At 43.1% G+C, this 21,596-nt stretch overlaps 1 protein-coding gene across 7 annotated transcripts; it reads left to right on the forward strand.

Moving 5' to 3' along the window:
- Nucleotides 1–3,711: 3,711 nt before the first annotated feature.
- Nucleotides 3,712–20,962, forward strand: LOC117670379 (cytochrome P450 2K1-like). Of its 7 annotated transcripts, none has more exons than XR_015729564.1 (9): nt 3,712–3,965; nt 7,347–7,509; nt 8,959–9,111; nt 12,910–13,070; nt 13,483–13,656; nt 15,555–15,691; nt 15,901–16,088; nt 17,554–17,695; nt 19,036–20,962. XR_015729564.1 is itself a non-coding variant. In XM_087876995.1 (9 exons), exons 6-9 carry the CDS (start codon nt 15,634–15,636, stop codon nt 19,224–19,226), a joined length of 579 nt encoding a protein of 192 aa, XP_087733121.1. In that variant the 5' UTR covers nt 3,750–3,965; nt 7,347–7,509; nt 8,959–9,111; nt 12,910–13,070; nt 13,483–13,656; nt 15,551–15,633; the 3' UTR covers nt 19,227–20,962. The 7 variants fall into 7 exon arrangements, 5 of the variants coding, with proteins under 5 accessions (XP_087733120.1, XP_087733119.1, XP_087733121.1 ...); XM_087876995.1 differs by having other exon boundaries at nt 3,750–3,965; nt 15,551–15,691; XR_015729565.1 differs by lacking the exon at nt 8,959–9,111 and having other exon boundaries at nt 15,551–15,691.
- The last annotated feature ends 634 nt before the right edge of the window (nt 20,963–21,596 follow it).

Here is a 21,596-nt window from a genome sequence, read left to right on the forward strand (position 1 = left end):
TAAGGAAAGAGCTACCAAAATATTTTTAGCATGTCAATTGCCTCACTAGAAGCAAGAATACTTTGTTTAGACCATTGCTACACAACATGAAAAGATGCTTATCGGTCTTTACCACAAGCAGCTGTGGGACACTCTGATCATTCCAGATTCACCTTGTACCTGCTTACAGACAAAGACTTAAAACCATGAATCCAACAATTAAATTAGTGAGGACTTGGACTGAGGAGGCAAAGCTAAAACTACAGGCTTGCCTTGACTGCACTGACTGAAATGTTTTCGAAGATACCTTTGCAGACTTAAATGAACTCACAGATACTCTAAGATCATATGTCAGTTTTTGTAAAGACCTATGTGTGCTGACCAGAAACCTGCGAATATACAGTAACAATAAACCTTGGTTCACAGCTAAACTTAAGCAGCTACGTCGTACCAAATAGGAAGCCTACAGAAAAGGCGACAGCGAGGAGGCTGAAGAGGATGTGGTGCCAGAGGCAGAGACTCAGCCTGGGCCTTCAGAACCTCCAGAGGCTCCTTCAAGTGGAGAGAGCGAAGTGGAGGAGCCTCTCCTCAATGCTTGAGCACGCAGAGCTGCCAAAGAGCAGGAGTGGCTACTCAGGAGGAGGAGGTCTCCTCAAGAGTAAGGTTTGAGGATAATTGGCCACTCCCTTAGCCTATTTAAGTCGCAGGCAGTTAGTAATTTCTTGCTGGAAACAACGTATAATTATTACAGAGCATTTTGGAGAGTGAGTGTCTTATCATATTTTGTTTTCTGGGCTGGTTGCCAACCTTTGCCGGACTTTGTTTATTCTTGGTACGTTATAACTTTGATAAGGACCGTTGGTGTGTGTCACAATCCTTGGGAATCTGGAGCTGGGGCAGAACCCCCAACAAGGCAGACACAGACTTCAACAGATAGTTAGAACTGCAGGAAAATAAAATGGCTACCAACCTGCCTTCCATTAAGGATCTGTATATTGCACAAGTCAAAAGAGGGCTGTGAAAATATTTACAGACCCCTCACATCCTGGACATAAACTGTTTCAACTCCTATCCTCCAAACGACGCTATAGGGCACTGCACAACCAGAACAACTAGACACAAGGACAGTTTTTCCCCTGAATGCCATCACTCTGCTAAACAAATAATTCCCACAACACTGTCAAATTATTTGCTAAGACTGTATTACTATTATTCTTCTCATCCTTCCTAGTACTTATCTCTTCCCACTTATGACTATAACAATGTTGCTTGTATCTTTACAATTTATATTGTTTTATTTGTTTCTTAGTACGATTTGATTGCTTATTACCTATGACTATCATTAAGTGTTGTACCTTATGATTCCTGACGAATGTATCTTTTCTGTTTTGGACACTGAGAACATATGCACCAAAGACAAATTCCTTGTGTGTCCAATCACACTTGGCCAATAAAGAATTCTATTCTATTCTATCAAAAGAATTTGCATCTTGTTAAAATACAGTTGGGTGGTTCGCCTTCTCTGACTATTTCTATGCGCTCTTATCGAAAGGAATTATTTTTTACTTTCTTGCTTTGGCACGAGTGCAGTTTTACTACCGGTTCTTGCAAACTAGTCCGAACCGGGGGCAACCCACCACTGGGACTACCTGTATAACATACATAACAAGAAATAAAAATGAAAGGTAGAATATGACACTGCAAGGACAACAACTCAATAATGATAGAATAACTAGAGAATTCTGCTTTTCAATCTCAAGAAACTAGTAGGAAAAATTTGAAATGTGGTTAAATCTGGTGTCATCTTTGGTAACACTGGAGTAGCAGAGAAGGGCAACAAAGTTGATTGGGCGGGGGGCTGAAGGCTAAAACATACAAAGAACAGTTGCAGGAATTTGGAATGGCTAGTCTGGTGAAAAGAAGGGGTGACATGTTAGCAATCTTCCATTATTTACGGGGTTGCCACAAAGAAGAGGGAGTCAACCTATTCTCCAGAGCACCAGAAGGCAAGAGAAGAAGCAATGGATGGAAACTAAACAAAGAGAGAAGCAACCTAGAACTAAGGAGAAATTTCCTGACAGTGAGAAAAACCAACCAATGGAACAGCTTGCCTTCAGAAGTTGTGGGTCCTCCAACACCAGGGCCTTTTAAGAAGATACTTAAAAGCTTTTGTTTACAATGGTACAGAGTCTCCTGCTTGAGCAGGATGTTGGACTAGAAGTTCCCAAGCTCCCTTCTATCTCTGCTATTCTGTTATTCTGAATAATATTTATTTATTATTTATTAATTCAATTTGTATGCCGCCCCTCTCCGAAGACTCAGGGCAGCTCACAATGCATTTAAAATCATTTTAAAAACATTTAAGAATTAAAAACATTAAAAACTCATTCACGCCATTCATGGCCGGATCTCGCCGGATCGCAAGAGCGAGATCAACGGTCCCAGGCCTGCCGGAAAAGCCAGGTCTTCACCGCTTTTCGGAAGGCCAATAGGGTGGGGGTGGTCCGGACCTCGGGAGGTAACTGGTTCCAGAGAGCTGGGGCAGCCACAGAGAAGGCCCTCCCCTGTGGGCCCGCCAGCCGGCATTGTTTAGCTGACGGGACCCGGAGGAGACCAACTCTGTGGAATCTTACCGGTCGTTGGGAGTAATAGACTGCTTGGAAGGATGAAACCGCTAGAGATAATAACTCCGGATTTAAAGCTTGGGATAAACAAATATATGGAGATATATTTTTACGGTGTGTAAAAGCTGATATTGTGTGGTTACTGGGCATAACTGGACTGGGTGTTTCCTTTGACCGTGATGAAAACTCCTTGGGGGATTTGGAATAAAATCTATTGCAGTGCCTTGGGCATAAATAGACTGGGGGAAAAAAGAATCCCAAACAGCTGTAACATTTGTGTAGCCCAGGCAAATCATGGTGGTTTCAACTCTTCTATTCCTGGGCTGATTCTGCTCTAGAACACAGAGCTCTCTGGCAGTGGTGGGATTCAAATTTTTTTACTACCTGTTCTGTGGGCGTGGCTTGGTGGGCCTGGCTTGGTGGGCGTGGCAGGGGAAGGATATTGTAAAATCTCCATTCCCTCACCACTCCAGGGGAAGGTTACTGCAAAATCCCCATTTCCTCCCGATCAGCTGGGACTCAGGAGGCAGAGAATAGATGGGGGCAGAGCCAGTCAGAGGTGGTATTTACCAGTTCTCCGAACTACACAAAATTTCCGCTACTGGTTCTCCAGAACTGGTCAGAACCTACTGAAAACCACTTTTGGTCTCTGGGCGTGAAACACCCTACTCCAAACCAGATTGAAAGTCACAGCTAGAGATCAAAACCAGTAATGAGGGACTTTGGCCTCTGAATTTGTTGAGCCTTTCTATCAAGCCTCCCATGAGTATAATGTATGCCAAGAGAAAAGCTTGCAAAATTGGCTTACAAACTTTGTGTATCCCATGTTCTCCATCTCATGTGAGGGGGAGGCATGGAAAAAGGAGCATAGCCATATTTTTGTAGCCCCACTGAGGACATGATCAGGATATTTGTTTTTCATTGTTTTTCTTTCCGTAATGTTGCCTTTCGTTGGCTAATTGAAGGACCATCTTCTCCAGATTCATGGATGAAATGTTTCCCAACATTTTAGACAAATACTGCTGTATTTTCACAAGCCCCACCCCACCCCAAGGTCCCTAATGTTAATTTTGTGCTTGCCAAAATGCAGCTTATGAAATCTGGCTTCGGAACACTGTGTGACCTCATCTTAATCTTTGGCTGATTTGCCACAGACATTGGTAGAGAGAAACACAGAGGGAGGCAGACTTCTCTGCTTTGAACATGGCTATTTTGAGCTGGATGGTCGTTCTTTCCCTACTATTCCTCTGGCTATGGAAGAACCATCGTCCGGAAGGTTTCCCACCTGGACCATGGAGGTTACCACTGCTTGGGAATGTACTTCATTTCAGTAAGAGGGACCCTCTGAAGGAATTTGATCAGGTAAGACTTCTTATCCACTCGTTTATTAAACTCCAGAGAGTGAATTGCCAACATTTTTGCTCCTGCAAAAAGAACTGAAGGAGCATGATTGTGTATGTCTGTTAACATGTCTACATGAGACACCATTTTTATTTCATCCAGGATTTGAAATATGAAAACAGCTGCCGTTTGATACAGAGGAATCCTCATTCCTAATTGCATGGAACTTTTTCTGAACAATTCATTAGCTCTTTAATGTGAATTTGATTCTCCTGCCAAGTTCCCGAATGAAACACTCACCTTCCAAAAACTGCTGGAGAAATTTGATGTTCTAGAAGTCTAAAGGAAGGTGTTGTTTATCTGCATGAATGAATAGTTTATGATTCCGGTTTTGCAGAATTCCAGATCGGTCCATTCTTTTTTCTCTCTCCTTCACCTGCCTTCAATTTTGTTTTATACTTTGAGAGACTATAATAGACGAAACAGATAGGAGAATCAAGTACAGGTAGATAAACAAATCTATTAAAGTAATTTTCAGTTAATGACCATTCATTCCATGACTGTTCAAAGTTCTGACAGAGCTGAACAAAGGGACTTCTGTCCTTTAAGCAGGCTTTAAAGAGGTATTTGTGGGACACTGTCATTGCAATAAGGAGTTGTTTGGACTCTTGACAAAAGGTGAGAGTTAGCAAAGGGAATAATTTTTTTCTTATGCTCTCCCTTCATGCTTCTGCCCTGACAGCAAAATTGCATCAAAGCTCATGATCTTTTGGAAAGCAGTTACATGGTCTGCCTTATCCCGGGGCAGCTGCTCACCATCAAACAAGCTAGGTTCTCACAGAGCCTTGTTAGCAGATTTATTAAAAGGCGGTTTGAAAGACTGGAAAGTCCCTTGGACTGCAAGGAGGTCAAACTAAAGGAAATCAACCCAACTGTTCTTTGGAAGGAGAGATCCAGAAGCTGAAGCTCAAACACTTTGGCCACCACATGAGAAGAGAGGACTCCTTGGAGAAGACCCTGATGTTGGGAAAGATGGAAGACGGAAGGAGAAAGAGGACAGCAGAAGATGAGATGTTTAGATAGTGTCATTGACTCAATGAAGGTGAATTTGAGCTCCACTCCAGGAGACAGTGGAAGATTGGGGGGGAGGGGCTGGACTGCTGTAGTCCATCCGCAAAGAGTTGGACATCCTTAGTGACTGAACAACAACAGCGGACATGGTTGAGAAATATAAATTGACCAACTAGTCTGTGTCTTCTAGTGCTTCCTTTATCTGTACATTTGTTTGGGTAGGGCTGCTTTGATCCTCTTTCTTTAGATCCTTGGGAAATTATTAGACAACAACAGGAACATCACAGCAAGAACAATACGTACTCACGACATTTTTTCTTTTTCCCCACAACATTATGTAGGAATACATCCAGGTCTGTTTTTTACTTGTGCAAGGCTAATTAAGAAGCACTAAGGTATTTACCCCCTACCGCCGGCCATTCTCCCTCTTTTTTTACATCTTCAGCAATCAACCTGAAAGGAAAAGCAAAAAAACCCCCCAAACCCTGGTTTATTGTTTTCAAGTATTTACTTTGTTGGCAAATGCTATAAAGTACTCTCCCCCACCCTCAGTCAGATTAATTAATCAAATTATAGCCAATCTTTTCACCAAAAGAACACAGAACAAAAGAAAGAGACTCTGAAATAAAACAACAATTACTATTTAAACTCCCTCATTCTGTAACATAAGACCCTTTTCTGAAGTCAGAATATTTACTGGAACTCCCTTATGTGCACAGCAAGGTTTAAAACCTTCCCTTTCATTGGAGTTAAACAAGGGTATTAATCAGGGGTGAAATCCAACAGGTTCTGGAGAACCGGCAGCGGAAATTTTGAGTAGTTTGGAGAACCGGCAAATACCACTTCTGACTGGCTCCAGAGTGGGGTGGGAATGTAGATTTTGCAATATCCTCCCCCTAGGAGTGGGGAGGGGATGGGGATTTTGCAGTATCCTTCCTCTGCCACGCCCACCAAACCATGCCCACAGAACCAGTAGTAAAAAAATTTGGATTTCACCACTGGTATTAATTATGCTTGGCTGGAACTTTCTCACGTTAGCAGAATGTTCCCATCTTCAGAAGATGCCCTTAGGTCCATCTGCGATGAAGAGGTTTGTCTCTTTTCAGTATTCTTCTCCACCTCCATCCTTCTATGACCTTCTATCATCCTACTCAAGATTTCAGTAACCCTCTCCCTGGAAGCTCTGGAAATGAGATGTTTTCAGCAGATAAAATCTCTCCTGGTTCACCCATCGTCTCCTCCCCTTTCTTCAGCCAGATAAACCACAGATATTTTGTGTGTGTGTGTATGTGTGTAAATTTAGTGAATGCAGGTAGTCCTCGTCTTATGACCACAATTGAGACCAACAGTTCTATCGCTAAGTGAGACACTGGTTAAGTGAATTCTGCCCCATTTTATGACCTTTCTTGCCACTGTTGTTAAGTGAATCACTGCAGTTGTTTAAGTTAGTAACACCGTTGTTAGGAGGCTTCTCCATCGACGTTGCTTCTCAGAAGGGGGCAAAAGATGATCACACGACCCCGGGACACTGCAACCATCATAAATAGGAATCAGTTGCCAAATTTAGATCACGTGGCCATGTGATCTAAATTTCACACGAAGATCACAACCTTCATGTGAAAAATGGTCATAGGAAACTTTTTTCCAGTGCTGTTGTAACTTTGAGCGGTCGCTAAATGAACTATTTTAAGTTGAGGACTATCTGTACTCATTCTAGACCAGGGGTCTCCAATCTTGGCAATGTTAAGCCTGGAGGACTTCAACTCCAGCAAGCTGGCTAGGGAATTCTGGGAGTTGAAGTTTTAGACATAGAGGAGCTACAGATGCTCTCTTGAGTGCCTTCCTTGATATTATTATTATTATTATTATTATTATTATTATTATTATTATTTAGACTTCTATACTGCTTCATAGTGCTTTACAGCCCTCTCTAAGCGTTTTACAAAGTTTACAAAGTTAGCATATAGCATATTGCATATTAGCATATTGCATTAGCATTAGCATATTGCCCCCCAACAATCTGAGTCCTCATTTTACCCACCTCGGAAGGATGGAAGGCTGAGTCAACCTTGAGCCGGTGAGATTTGATCTGCTGACCTGCTGAACTAGCAGTCGGCTGAAGTAGCTGCAGTACTGCACTCTAACCACTGCGCCACCTTGGCTCATGATATTGGCCAAACACTTTGGGGAATGGAGTTTGATGGAGCTCCAAGTAAATTTTTTCGGGTGATCCTTGATGAAGAAGTTTTATTCTGTTGCAACATTGCAGTGTTTGGTCCCAACTAATTTCCTGATGCTTTTATGCTAACGAGCTTGGTTACTTCTTTTCAGCTAACAAAAACATACGGCCCTGTCTTCAGTCTTTATCTTGGAGGAATACCTGCAGTCTTTATTCATGGGTTTCCTTTAGCAAAAGAGGCCCTCGTGACAAAAGGCATAGAATTTGCTGGGAGAGCATCATTTCCTATCATGGATTTCCTCACTAGGAAGAAAGGTAATTGTATATGATTTCCAGTAGTAAGTTACCCGTTCTGTGATCCAGCTGCCAATCCTCCTTTTCCTTTGCATTCTGGAGTTCAGTCTCAAAGTTTCCAGGAAGAGAAGGAAAGGTTTAATTCTTTAAATGTTAGAATTTGTTCCCTTCTTCTTTTTTTTCTTTTGCAACATTTATAAATAACAGTACAGTAGAAATTTCAGTATTCAGCTGAAAAAAAAATCCTATTCAATGTATTTGCAAACTGGTTTTTGGAAGAAATCATTAGGGCAGAGAACCAGTTGTTAAATTACTTGAATCCCACCACTGCACATATGTGCTAGTCGTTCCTGACTCCAGGGGGCAGTGCTCATCTCGGTTTCAAAGCCAAAGAGCCAGCGCTGTCCGAAGACGTCTCCGTGGTCATGTGGCCGGCATGACTAAACGCCAGAGGCACACAGAATGCTGTTTCCTTCCCACCAAAGGTGGTCCCTATTTTTCTACTTGCATTTTTTAGGTGCTTTCGAACTGCTAGGTTGGCAGAAGCTGGGACAAGTAATGGGAGCTCACTCCATTAGGCGGCACTAGGGATTCAAACTGCCACCGCGTCCCTGTACCTTTATTTTAAAACTACATAATTACTGATAAGCAAGATAAAGATGTCCCGAAGGTGTTTTTCAAAAGGCGACTGGACTATGGTTTTCCTTGAAGACGCTTTGTTTCTCATTCAAGAAGCTTCTTCAGTTCATAAAGGACTGAACTGAAGAAGAAGCTTCTTGGATGAGAAGCAAAACATCTTCAAGGAAATGTCTATGGAGATTCTCAGTCATCCAGGTCATGGATGTCATATAGGTGCTTTTTCAAGAGGCAACTGGACTTCCTGGGTTTTTTAAATTATTATAATTTATTTATTTATTTGTCGAGTACGTATTAGATAATATATATAAGTATAAGCATGAACTGCATACATAAAATGAATACAATTAAAGGGAACATTAGGACAGGGACGGTAGGCACGCTGGTGCTCTTATGCACGCTCCTTACAGACCTCTTAGGAAAGGGGTGAGGTCAACAGTAGACAGTCTAAGGTTAAAATTTTGGGGGGGTTGGGATGAAACCACAGAGTCATTCGAGGCATTGACCACTCTGTTGCTAAAGTCGTATTTTCTGCAATCGAGTTTGAAGCAGTTCACTTTTAAGTTTGTATCTATTGTGTATCAACTGGATTTTCTGGTTTTCCTTTGAAGACAATTCCCTTCTCATCCAAGAAGCTTCTTCAGCTCTGAGCTGAAGAACTGAAGAAGCTTCTTGGATGAGAAGCAAAATGTCTTCAAAGAAAAACCAGAAAGTCCACTTGCCCCTTGAAAAAGCAACTTTGGGACAACCATGACCTGGATGACTGAGAAGCTCCATAGACATCAAGATAAAAGTGAATAACTGCAGGATGATATATTTTTGTTGTTGTTTTAGGTTTACTGACATTAAGATATGGTGAAGCATGGAAGGAGCAAAGAAGGTTTTCATTGTTGCTTCTCAGAAACTTTGGAGTGGGCAGAAAATCAATGGAAGAAAAGATCCTGGAGGAGGCAACTTGTTTGATTCAAGTGTTCACTAAAAACATGAGTAAGCTCTCCTGGAAGAGGAGGAAGGGATGGTTAGGGGATTGCTATTTCAATGTTGGTTTTGGTTTCCATGGGGCCCAACTGAGTTGACCTCAAGGTTGAAGCAGAATAGGTGGATCTTAGTATTCTGATTGCATGAAATTCCAAGCTCTATTAACCAAAATAAGACAGATTATTCAGGTTGTCTCTTTGCTTGTAATGTTTCTAGAGCACGAGTCCTGGAATATTCAAAATCAGAATAGAGCTGGAAGGGACTTTGGAGGTTTTCTAGTCCAGCCCCCTGCTCAAGCAGGAAATCCTATACCATTTCAGACAAGTGACTGTCCAGTCTCTTCTTAAAAACATACAGTGATGGAGCACCCACAACTTCTGAAGGCAAGTTGTTCCTTCATTGTCCTCACTGTTAGGAAGTTCCTCCTTAGTTCCAGGCTGCTTCTCTCCTTGATTAGTTTCCATCCATTGTTTTTTTTTGTCTTGCCTTCTGGTGCTTTGGAAAATATGACGCACACCCCTTCTTTGTGGCAGACTATCGAATACTGGAACACTGCTATCATGTCACCCCTAGCCCTTCTTTTCTCTAGACTAGCCATACTGTAAGGATCTGCCCCAGCTGGTTCCTCAGGAAAGCAAGACTCCATTAAGTTGAATCAAAAGAACTTTTACTGAGAGAAAGTGGTTGCAGTAAAGTCAGGTGGAATCTCAAGGTCCAGCACAAAGCACAAAGCAATCGTTCCATTTTCCCAAAACCCAACTCCCCAACCAGTCCACTGGCAGCCAATGTGATGCCGCAAGGTTGCTTTGAGAACGCTGAGGTGCTAGGCAGGTAACAGGTCAGTCTCAGCATACAATGGTCTTGGAACCAGGCTGGAACCGGCTGGGAGGGAGTCCGCTCCATCTCCGAAGACTATCTCCCACCCTCTAATTCCCAAGCAGTTACAGCAAAAGCATATGGAAAATGCCAGCAAGCCTTCCTTCCAAGTTGATTCACTCCTTGTTTAGTTTCCATCCATTGTTTCTTGTCTTGCCCTCAGGTGCTTTGGAAAATAATTTGATCCCCTCCTCTTGGGTCGGCAGCCCCTCAAATACCAGAACACTGCTATCATGTCCCCCCCCCAGTCCTTCTTTTTTCTACACTAGCCAAACCCAAATCCTCCAACCAGTGGTGGGTTTCACTTATCTTTGCTAGCAGTTCGCTCACGAAGAAGCTTCTGCACATGTGCAGAATGTATTTGATGATATCCGGGTGGGTGGACGGAGCTTCCTGCCACCGCTACAAACAATTCACCCGAATTGGGGCTGAACTGGTAGCAGACCATCACTGCCTCCAACCCAGTGGTGGGATTCAAGTAATTTAACAACCGGTTCTCTGCTCTAATGATTTCTTCCAACAATCAGTTTGCCAAACTGCTCAGAATGTTAACAACCGGTTCTCCTGAAGTGGTGCGAACCGGCTGAATCCCACCACTGCTCCAACCATTCTTCATCTGATTTATTCTTGTTAGGAGGCTATAAATTAAAATTCTGAGTATGTTTTTGGATGTTCATAGAGAATTGGGGAGAAAGGGGAAAGATTCCTGTATATAAAATGGTTAGCCTAGGAAACATAACTAAGAAGAGCCTGGTGGCACAGTGGACTAAGTGCTGTTAAAGTAGCACTTAGTTGCCAGCTGCCTGCAGTTACTGCAAATTCAAATCTCACCAGGCTCAAGGTTGACTCAGCCTTCCATCCTTTCTAAGGTAGGTAAAATGAGGACCCGGATTGTGGGGGCAATAAACTGACTTTGTATAAAAAAGAACACCGCTTGGGGTGCCGAAAGCCCTACTAAGCAGGTATATACAAAAGTATGAAGGCTATTGCTTAACGCATTGTAAGCCGCCCTGAGTCTCCGGAGAAGGGCGGCATATAAATCGAACCAATAAATAAATAAATAATCACCAACCTCTATTTTCATGAAATACTCTTAGCCCTCAGAAACTGGTCTACCTCCCACCATGCTTCATGATGTCTCTGGGAGCATTTCTGCAATGTGATGGTCACCAAAAGATTTTAGATTAAAAAAAAACAGTCATAGATGCCATGCTTAGCAAGGTATGCTTGCCCTGGAGTTAAGACTAACACAGCAACAAATTGAGACTGGAGTATGAAAATATATTTTGCAGTTCATAATCCAAAGCAGGATTCTCAAGGATTTCTCATGTTCTGAATCACCTACATTTTCCTGAGGAGAAACTGGTTCTGTTGACTGCTCTTTCACCAATTCCTCCTGTGTATGGAGCCTGCCTCCTAATTTTTGTAGCTTCTCTAAAACATATATTATTAATAATAATGTCATAGACATAATCTCTGCATTGATAATCCCCAAGGAGTCTTTTCAGTTGTACCTTAGAGCTCATATACCTGTTTCTGCTAATGATCTACACTACCTGGCGGGGCTAAAATGTTTAGTTGTACATTGTTTTAGCTTTCAGCAAGATTTTTGTTTGTTAGAAAAAGATCGAAAATAGCAGAAGCCATTTGACCTTCGTGGTTCTTTTGCCCAAAGTTCATGGTGAGCTGATCAGAGAACCGAAATCTCTGATTTTGTGCTCTTCTGATAATGCCTCTGCAAACAGTAAAGGTGCTTAGGGGGCAACATTTGCTGTATACTGTCTAAAATCAGAAGAACTCCAACACTGACATTCCCTAAATTCAGCTGAAGATTTTACCTAACCTGGTAATGAAACATTTGGAAACCAACCCACAAGTTTGGAGAAGGAACTTCCACTCTCACTGTCTGAAATTGTATGCTGTCCAGAGTCGTTGGCTTATAAAATGGACAGGTCCATAAATTAGATAGATGATGGTGATCATTAGACTGATAGATGATGGATGATAGATAGATAGATAGATAGATAGATAGATAGATAGATAGATAGATAGATAGATAGATAGATAGATACCGTGTTTCCCCAAAAATAAGACCCTGTCTTATATTTTTTTGAACCCTGAAATTAGTGCTTGGCCTTACTGCCATGTGCTCAAAAGCCCGATTGGGCTTATTATCAGGGGATGTCTTATTTTGGGGGGAACAGGGTAGATAAATAGGACAGGTCCATAAATTAGATAGATGATGGTGATCATTAGACTGATAGATGATAGATAGATAGATAGATAGATAGATAGATAGATAGATGATAGATAGATAGATAGATAGATAGATAGATAGATAGATAGATAGATAGATAGAAAGAAATATATCTATCTATCTATCTATCTATCTATCATCCATCATCTGATTGATAGATAGATATGGATGGATGGATGGATGGATGGATGACAGAGAGAAAGAGAGAGAAAGAGAGAGAAAGAGAGAGAAAGAGAGAGATGATAGATAGATAGATAGATAGATAGATAGATAGATAGATAGATAGATGATAGATGATAGATAGATAGATAGATAGATAGATAGATAGATAGATAGATAGATAGATAGATAGATAGATAGATAGATATGGATGGATGACAGAGAGAGAGAGAGAGAAAGAGAGATGATAGATGACAGAGAAAGAGAGACAGAGAGAGAGAAAAAGAGAGAGAGATGATAGAGAGAGAGAAAAAGAGACAGACAGACAGACAGAAAGATGGTAAATAGATGAGAAAGAGATGAGAAAGGGAGAGAGAGATGGGGAGACAGGCAAGAAGACAGACAGTGTGTCCTTATCATTACAGGAATGGATTTATTACATAGACATTGTGACTCCTATAAAGGAACATAAAGGCAGATGAATTGATTGGGAACTAATTTCTTTTCTTTGACAGATGTGCCTTTTGATCCTTTTGGGTTTCTGGACACTGCAGTTGCCAACATAATGTCTACCATATTATATGGAAAACACTTTGAATATGATAACGGCTTCCTCAAAACTCTGCTGGATATGATACATCAAAATTCCCGAATGACAGCAGGACCCTGGCCCTTGGTATCCTTAACAAGAATCCAAAAGAATATTCGAAATAAGTGTGCAATTAGGTGGTGGGAATTTGAGTTTTCATGTCTCACCTATTTTGGAAACTGTCTGGTTTTCTTAGCAGCTAGAACAGCCAATTTTCCTTATAATTGGAATAATTTCTCATCAGAGTTACGGGAAGTGTGGGTGAAGCTTCTGTGTGAGTTAATTGTCAAAAACAGCAGCTATCCAAATTTAACCAGGGCAAATTTTACCTCACTGGGACATTTTTTTGAAATTTTATCTGATTGGGGCATTTGAGTCCCTATCAAATTGTAAATAGGTTACAAGGGGTTTCTTTTCCTGCTCCATTTATCCTACAAAGGAGGGTATATTGATCTTGATCAAATTAATCAATGTTGGCTTTTCTTTTCTTTGCTGGTAGCTTTACAATGAGGTGCCCTTTGTGAGAAGCCTTCCCCTGCCCCATCAGAAATTATTAACACTTACAAAGAAAATGGACACTATCTTTCAACAAGAGATCGAAGAGCACAAGGCAACTTTGACTGTAGGAGAACCTCGAGATTTCACTGATGCATATTTAGAAGAAATGCAGAAGGTACTGTAGATCCTTCAGTCTTTTCCTGCTGTTAAATTTGCAGGGATTTCTCTTCCTCTCACCTTGGATCTATTTTTCTGACATTAACCTCCTGAAAATATCACAAAAACGTTGATATCGGGACTTTTCTAGATGTTGTGCCAAATCTTCTTTCCGCCTGGATCAGGGGTGTCAAACTCGATTTCATTGAGGGCCACATCAGTTTTGTGTCTGACCTCAGTGGGTGGGTGGGGGCCAGGGTGGGCATGGCCAGCTTGACGTCACTCATGTTGGGGGCGCTTCTGGTGGTCCAAGCACTCTGCCAGCGAAAAGGACCTCCTGAGCTCTGTTTTCAGTTGTAATGGCCTCCTGAAACCCCATGCCAGCTAAAATGGAGCTCCATTTTCACTGGCAGAGGCAATGTGGGCTGGTCTTTTGCTGTTTCCAGGGCAGTCCTGCGGGCCAGATATAAGCATTTCACAGGACAGATCCGGGCCCTGAGCCCCGGGCCCCAGGCCTTGAGTTTGACACCCCTGGCTTGGATGACATGTTGTGTGAGCGGAGCCATGCAGGGGTGGGTTTCAAAAATTTTAGCAAAGGATTCTCTACTCAGTTGTGCTGGGTGGGTGTGGCCATGGTGGGCGTGGCCTAGTCAGCCTCCTGCACCACGGCGGGGGGAGGAACATTTTTGCCCTCCCCGGGCTCCAGAGGCTTTCCTCAAGCCTCTGGGAGGGTGAAAACAGCTTCCCCAGGCTCCGGAGGCTCTCTGGATCTTCCGGTAGGCCCATTTTTCGCCCTCCCTGAGCCTCCATACACACCCTGAACTTACCTCCATCCAAAATGGGCGCGTGGGGACTCCTGGGAGGGGCAGGGTAGGGTGGGTGGGGCCAGCCAGGAGTGGGATTTGGGGGTTCTCTGAAATGCACAGAATCTTAGCTAGAGGTTCTCCCGAACCCCTTCAAACCCCCAGCAGCCCACCCCTGGAGCCATGTCCTTGTGCTTTGCATGCTGTCCATACCCCAACTGACTAGGGCAGACCTTTCCATCAGGACTAGGAGGAAAGGAAACATGCCAGCTCTGGAGGATCTTCTGAGGGACCCTCAATCTCTCCCCAAACTTCATTGGGAAGGGTTGTCAGCAGGAGAAGTTGCCGGCCTTTGCAGAAGCAAGAAACAGACTCCCCCACAAAGAAAAAAACCCTCTTTATTTACACATTGGGAATTAACTGCATTCACCAACAGAAAGTCCAGGCAAGAAGTTAACTGAAATAATAGTCCTTATCAGTTAATTATGATAAATGCAAGATTGTGAGCTCCCAGCCGGGAGGCTGCAAATTAACTCAGTTCAAACAGAGAAATAGACAAACCTCAGTTCTGGCAAGGCAGTCTTTGTCACACAAAACACACAAGGAGCAAACTTTCCGGAAATGTGAATGGTTGTCTGTGGCAACCAAACCACTCCCTGTTCCTCCTATTTATTCCCCAGCCAGGGAGGAGCCATTCAGCGTTCACATTTGCTTTGCTTCCCAAGTTGACTCCTTGTCCTCCATTGTTCAACTCTCCTAACTGCTCTGCGCATTTGTGCTTCTGGAACAGGCCCCAGCTGTTCCTCCTCCTCACTCATCTCTGACTCCAAAGGCAGCTCCTCTCCAGTGGCTGGGAAATGCCAGATGGCCCTGGCTCTATCTTTGTGTCATCCATCAGGATCCAGAACTGGCCCAAGTTCTTCCCCAACCTCCTCATCGTCTGAGCTACAACAGCTATTTTCCCATCTCCCTACTTCCTTTCTGTTTTGAGTCCTATTTTTCAGAATGAATTCCTGCTTTCAAATTGGAGTTATCAACTGAATTAAAGAGTGGGAGAAGGTCCTTTTTCCATTTGATTGTAATAACATTCTTTGTTTTAACTTACAAAAGCCAGAGAGGAAAGGGTCAAGTTTTGAGGAAGAGCAGCTACTAATCTTACTGTCTAACCTATTTGTGGCTGGAACAGAGAGACGATGGCGTCAACACTGCAGTGGACGTTGCTCTATTTGATGGCCTTTCCAGAGATCCAAGGTAAAGAATTGTGAAATAGGGTTCTTGACCTGTAATAGTAAGGACTTTATTTATTATGTAAATGAGGGAGGGGCCCAAATTGGGGGATCATGATCATGGCTGGGAACTCAGAGAGCTGCACTCTCATCATTTCTGGTGAAAATAAACCAATGTCTACTTAAAGTCAATGAAACATTTTACAGAAGATAACTGAGCTATTTGTTCCTCAGAGAAATGCTGGAAGGAAATAGACATGGTGGTAGGAAACAAGGCAATTGTGAAGTATGAAGACAGGAAAAAGTTGCCCTACACCAATGCCGTCATTCACGAAATCCAACGTGTTTCAAATGTTGCTCCTCTTGGAATTCCTCATGCCTCCATTACAGATGTGCAGTTTTTCCGATATAAAATTCCCAAGGTAAAAAAAGAAAGAAAGAAACCTTTAATTGTTTTTCAGGTAGTGAGGTGTTGATGAATCTGCATCACAGGTGGGTTTCAGTAGCTTCTGACCAGTTCTGGAGAACCGGTAGCGGAAATTTTGAGTAGTTCGGAGAACCGGAAAATATCACTTCTGGCTGGCCCTGCCCCCATCTATTCTCTGCCTCCCGAGTCCCAGCTGATTGGGAGGAAATAGGGATTTTGCAGTAACCTTCCCCTGGAGTGGGATGGGAATGGAGATTTTACAGTATCCTTCCCCTGCCACGCCCACCAAGCCATGCCCACAGAACAGGTAGTAAAAAAAATTGAATCCCACCACTGCCAGAGAGCTCTGTGTTCTACAGCAGAATCAGCCCAGGAATAGAAGAGTTGAAACCACCATGATTTGACTGGGCTACACAAATGTTACAACTGTTTGGAATTATTTCCCCCCCAGTCTATTTATGTCCAAAGCACTGCAATAGATTTTACCACCTCTGGCTGGCCCTGCCCCCATCTATTCTCTGCCTCCCGAGTCCCAGCTGATTGGGAGGAAATGGAGATTTTACAGTATCCTTCTCCTGGAGTGGGGTGGGAATGGTGATTTTATAGTATCCTTCCCCTGGAGTGGGGAGGGAATGGAGATTTTACAGTATCCTTCCCCTGCCATGCCTACCAAGCTATGCCCACCAAGCCACACCCACAGAACCGGTAGTAAAAATTTTTGAAACCCACCACTGATTGGCATAGGGCCCACCTCCTGCGCGAGCTGCACTGACTCCCGGTGGTCTTCCGGGAGGGCCAGGGTACCTACGAGACTGCCTTCTGCCACCAGTAGCCTCTCACAGACCAGTACGCTCCCATAGAAAGGGACTTCTCAGGGTGCTGTCGGCCAAACAATGTCGGCTGGCGGCCCCCAGGGGGAGAGCCTTCTCTGTGGGGGCACCTGCCATCTGGAACGAGCTCCCCCCCCGGAGATACGGAACATCCCAGATCTGCGCGCGTTCCGCCGTGCCCTTAATAAGTTCGTTTTCCAGCAGGCTGGCCTGGCCTAACCTCTTTTAAATTGTTTTAAATTTTAAATTGGGTTTTAGAATTGGTTTTAAATTGTTTTTTGGGGCCATAGTAGTTAATATATTTTAAATGTTTTTAATATTTGTATTACATGTATTTTATTCTGGCTGTTCACCGCCCTGAGTCCTTCGGGAGAAGGGCGGTATATAAATTGAATGAATGAATGAATGAATGAATGAATGAATGAATGAATGAATGAATGAATGAATGAATAAATAAATAAATAAATAAGAAGACCTGTGTCTTCCTCACCTGAGGCGGTTTGCATGTAAGAGCAAGAGAAAGCAAGAGATTGAGATCAAAGGGAGTCTTCCTTTTGAATCTCATTTTATGGGAGCGCCATAGGATTATAGTTCAATATCTTCGTTGTGTGCTTGTCTTGGCTTCTGCAGGACACCATGGTTTTCGTCAACATCCAGTCTGCCCATCGTGATGAATCTCAGTGGAAGTTCCCACATGAGTTCAACCCCTCCAACTTCCTGAATGAAGAGGGAGAGTTTGTGAAGCCGGAAGCCTTTTTGGCATTTTCAGCAGGTGAATTATTCTCTCTGTATTTCTCTCTCTGTGTGTGAGTATTTCTCTCTCCCTCTCCCTCCCTCCCTCCCTCCCTCCCTCCCTCCCTCCCTCCCTCTCTCTCTCTCACACACACACACACTTTTAGTGGAAACCTTTCTTTAGAGACTTGTGAAAGTCAGCACTTGGGCTCAGTTTATAATTCAGCATCCTATAGGAAAATGGGGTTTAAAAGAAACACAGGTAATCATGTTGAATATGGTCATTCCAGAACACCTGGTCCTGGACCATGAAAGGTGTACTCAAGCAGGAGACCCTATACCAGTGATGGCTAACCTTTTTGCCATCGCGTGCCAAAAGTGGGGGGAGCACGGGGGAGTCGCGCGTGTGCATGCCCACACCCATAATTCTATGCGCCCCACTCCGGGCATGTGTGCGCGACCCCCCCCACGTTTTCCCCGCTTTTGGCACGCAATGGCACGGTGGGCCCTGTAGGCCCATTTTTCGCCCTCCCCAGGCTCCAGAGCCTTTCTAGGAGCCTGGGGAGGGTGAAAACGGTCTTTCCCAGCCCCCTGGAGGCCCTCTGGAGGCCGGAAACAGCCTGTTTGCCGACTTCCAGGGGGCCCAGAAGGCACAAAAATCAGCTGGCCGGCGTGTGCATGTGTGCCGGAGCTGAGCTTGTGTGCCCACCGATATGGCTCTGTGTGCCACCTATGGCACGCGTGCCATAGGTTTGCCATCACGGCCCTATACCATTACAGGCAAGTCATTGTCCAGTCTCTTCTTAAAAACCTTCAGTGATGGAGCATCCACAACTTCTGAAGGCAAGCCATTCCTTTGGTTGTTAATTGTCCTCACTGTTAGGAAATTTCTCCTTAGTTCTAGGTTGCTTTTCTCCTTGATTAGTTTCTATCCGTTGTTTCTTGTCTTACCTTTTAGTGCTTTGGAGAATAGTTTGACCCCCTCTTTTTTGTGGCAGCCCTTCAAATTTTAGAACACTGCTATCATTGTCCACCCTAGTCCTTCTTTTCATTAGAATAGACATACCCAATACCTGCAACTCTTCTTCATATATTTTAACTTCCAGGTCCTTAATCATCTTTGTTGCCCTTTTCTGCACTCTTTCCGGAGTCTCAACTTCTTTTTAAAGTCTAAATCATATGAGGTGTGCTTCATAGAGGCCTGGAAGATAAATCTTTTAGAGAAGGAAAGAATGCAAAAGAACTGTTACCAAGTTTGGAAATCTCATGAGATTTGGGATCATAGTTTCGAGAAACAAACAGGTTCGGCAGTTGCAATTGGTTGCCAGACTTCAGCGATTGGATTGACTTCTCTCTTTGTTCTTCACTTTGCCTTTTCAGGACCGAGAGTCTGCTTAGGAGAAAACTTGGCTCGGATGGAGCTCTTCCTCATCTTCACCAGCATTCTCAGAAATTTCCAGCTATTGTGGCCAGACAAATCCCAAGCTCCGGATTTCACACCACACTTTGGGGTTACACAATCCCCATCTCGCTTTAAGGTGTTGCTGAAATGTCGCCAGCCAAGTGGGTAGATCGAAGTGAGGATCTGCAAGGCAACTGATTCTCTCCAACAGCTGGAGGTCTTCTTTACTTCAAATTCACCACAAGATCATTTTTAAAATACATAAATAAAGCGCTATCTCATGCCACATTTTTCAGTGGATAATCAGTCTTGTTTATCATGGAGATGAAATTCGTTTTCTTTGTCTCTTTTCTCTTTGTTTAAGGTTACTGGAAGGAAGAATGGAGAAGAGCAGAGTCCATAGCTTCTTTATCAAATGGCTCTTCCTGTCAAGAGAATCTGCTTCCTGTACAGGGTGGGGGAGATATGCAGGGGAGGTGTCAAAGGGACTCTTCTCTTCTGGGGGCTAACTTGCCTTGATCTTTGCCAGGCAGCCAGACAAGCAAGGCCAGGCCAGACACCATTAGGATTTCAGAAATGCTACTTTATTTGGAGGATGTATTGAAAGTCCCTTCATCTCTTGAAAGTCTCTTCATCCTCCTTCATGGCCTCTTTAGACGGGCAGCAAAGTGTTGTTCCCACACTTTCTACTTTCTCAGATTTACATAAGTGTTCATGTCTTTTATCCCCTTCTCAAGGCCAGAGCCAGATTCTTCTACCTTACACCAGAGAAGAACTGATCTTATCCAAGAATCTCCAGATCTTCTTGTACAGAATTGCTAGATAAACACTGCCCTTTTCCTGTTGCAGCATGTCCACACCCCTAAGAGTTGGATTTACACAATTTCTTTCTGTTGATCTTAGATTTTTAGAAAGACATGACTTCCTGAACGTGTTTGGATCTTTGTTCCAATTGTTTCCGAGTTTTTGTGCCTCTAAAGGTGTAAAGTCTGAGCAGAAAGACTTGGACTATTTGTAGCCAAAGGGCCTCCATTATCATGGTAGCAGAACCTGAGAGAATTATGCCTTTTTTTAAGTCATAAGGAAAGGACTCCTAGAGCAAACCCTGATGATGATAGCAGCCTGCATATCCCAGAGTTTCAGACACACAAAGCAGACAGAATTGCAGAAACATCAGAGCATTTTGGAGAGTGAGTGTCTTATCGTATCTTGTTTTCTGGGCTGGTTGCCAACCTTTGCCGGACTTTGTTTATTCTTGGTACATTATAACTTTGATAAGGACCATTGGTGTGTGTCACAATCCTTGGGAATCTGGAGCTGGGGCAGAACCCCCAACAAGGCAGACACAGACTTCAACAGATAATTAGAACTGCAGGAAAATAAAATGGCTACCAACCTGCCTTCCATTAAGGATCTGTATACTGCACGAGTCAAAAGAGGGCTGTGAAAATATTTACAGACCCCTCACATCCTGGACATAAACTGTTTCAACTCCTATCCTCCAAACGACGCTATAGGGCACTGCACAACCAGAACAACTAGACACAAGGACAGTTTTTCCCCTGAATGCCATCACTCTGCTAAACAAATAATTCCCACAACACTGTCAAATTATTTGCTAAGACTGTATTACTATTATTCTTCTCATCCTTCCTAGTACTTATCTCTTCCCACTTATGACTATAACAATGTTGCTTGTATCTTTACAATTTATATTGTTTTATTTGTTTCTTAGTACGATTTGATTGCTTATTACCTATGACTATCATTAAGTGTTGTACCTTATGATTCCTGACGAATGTATCTTTTCTGTTTTGGACACTGAGAACATATGCACCAAAGACAAATTCCTTGTGTGTCCAATCACACTTGGCCAATAAAGAATTCTATTCTATTCTATCAAAAGAATTTGCATCTTGTTAAAATACAGTTGGGTGGTTCGCCTTCTCTGACTATTTCTATGCGCTCTTATCGAAAGGAATTATTTTTTACTTTCTTGCTTTGGCACGAGTGCAGTTTTACTACCGGTTCTTGCAAACTAGTCCGAACCGGGGGCAACCCACCACTGGGACTACCTGTATAACATACATAACAAGAAATAAAAATGAAAGGTAGAAAATGACACTGCAAGGACAACAACTCAATAATGATAGAATAACTAGAGAATTCTGCTTTTCAATCCCAAGAAACTAGTAGGAAAAATTTGAAATGTGGTTAAATCTGGTGTCATCTTTGGTAACACTGGAGTAGCAGAGAAGGGCAACAAAGTTGATTGGGCGGGGGGCTGAAGGCTAAAACATAAAAAGAACAGTTGCAGGAATTTGGAATGGTTAGTCTGGTGAAAAGAAGGGGTGACGTGCTAGCAATCTTCCATTATTTACGGGGTTGCCACAAAGAAGAGGGAGTCAACCTATTCTCCAGAGCACCAGAAGGCAAGAGAAGAAGCAATGGATGGAAACTAAACAAAGAGAGAAGCAACCTAGAACTAAGGAGAAATTTCCTGACAGTGAGAAAAACCAACCAATGGAACAGCTTGCCT

This window comes from Pantherophis guttatus, chromosome 11 (assembly GCF_059756535.1).
Source record: "Pantherophis guttatus breed Tessera chromosome 11, ASM5975653v1, whole genome shotgun sequence".
Classification (NCBI taxonomy): Eukaryota; Metazoa; Chordata; class Lepidosauria; order Squamata; family Colubridae; genus Pantherophis; species Pantherophis guttatus.

Excerpts from the sequence above, each read along its gene's own strand:
- LOC117670379 (XM_087876994.1), top strand. The coding sequence starts at position 3,807 with ATGGCTATTTTGAGCTGGATGGTCGTTCTTTCCCTACTATTCCTCTGG. Across the intron at positions 3,966-7,346 it reads CTCTGAAGGAATTTGATCAG|CTAACAAAAACATACGGCCC; the intron begins GTAAGACTTCTT and ends ACTTCTTTTCAG. Across the intron at positions 13,071-13,482 it reads CAGCAGGACCCTGGCCCTTG|CTTTACAATGAGGTGCCCTT; the intron begins GTATCCTTAACA and ends CTTTGCTGGTAG.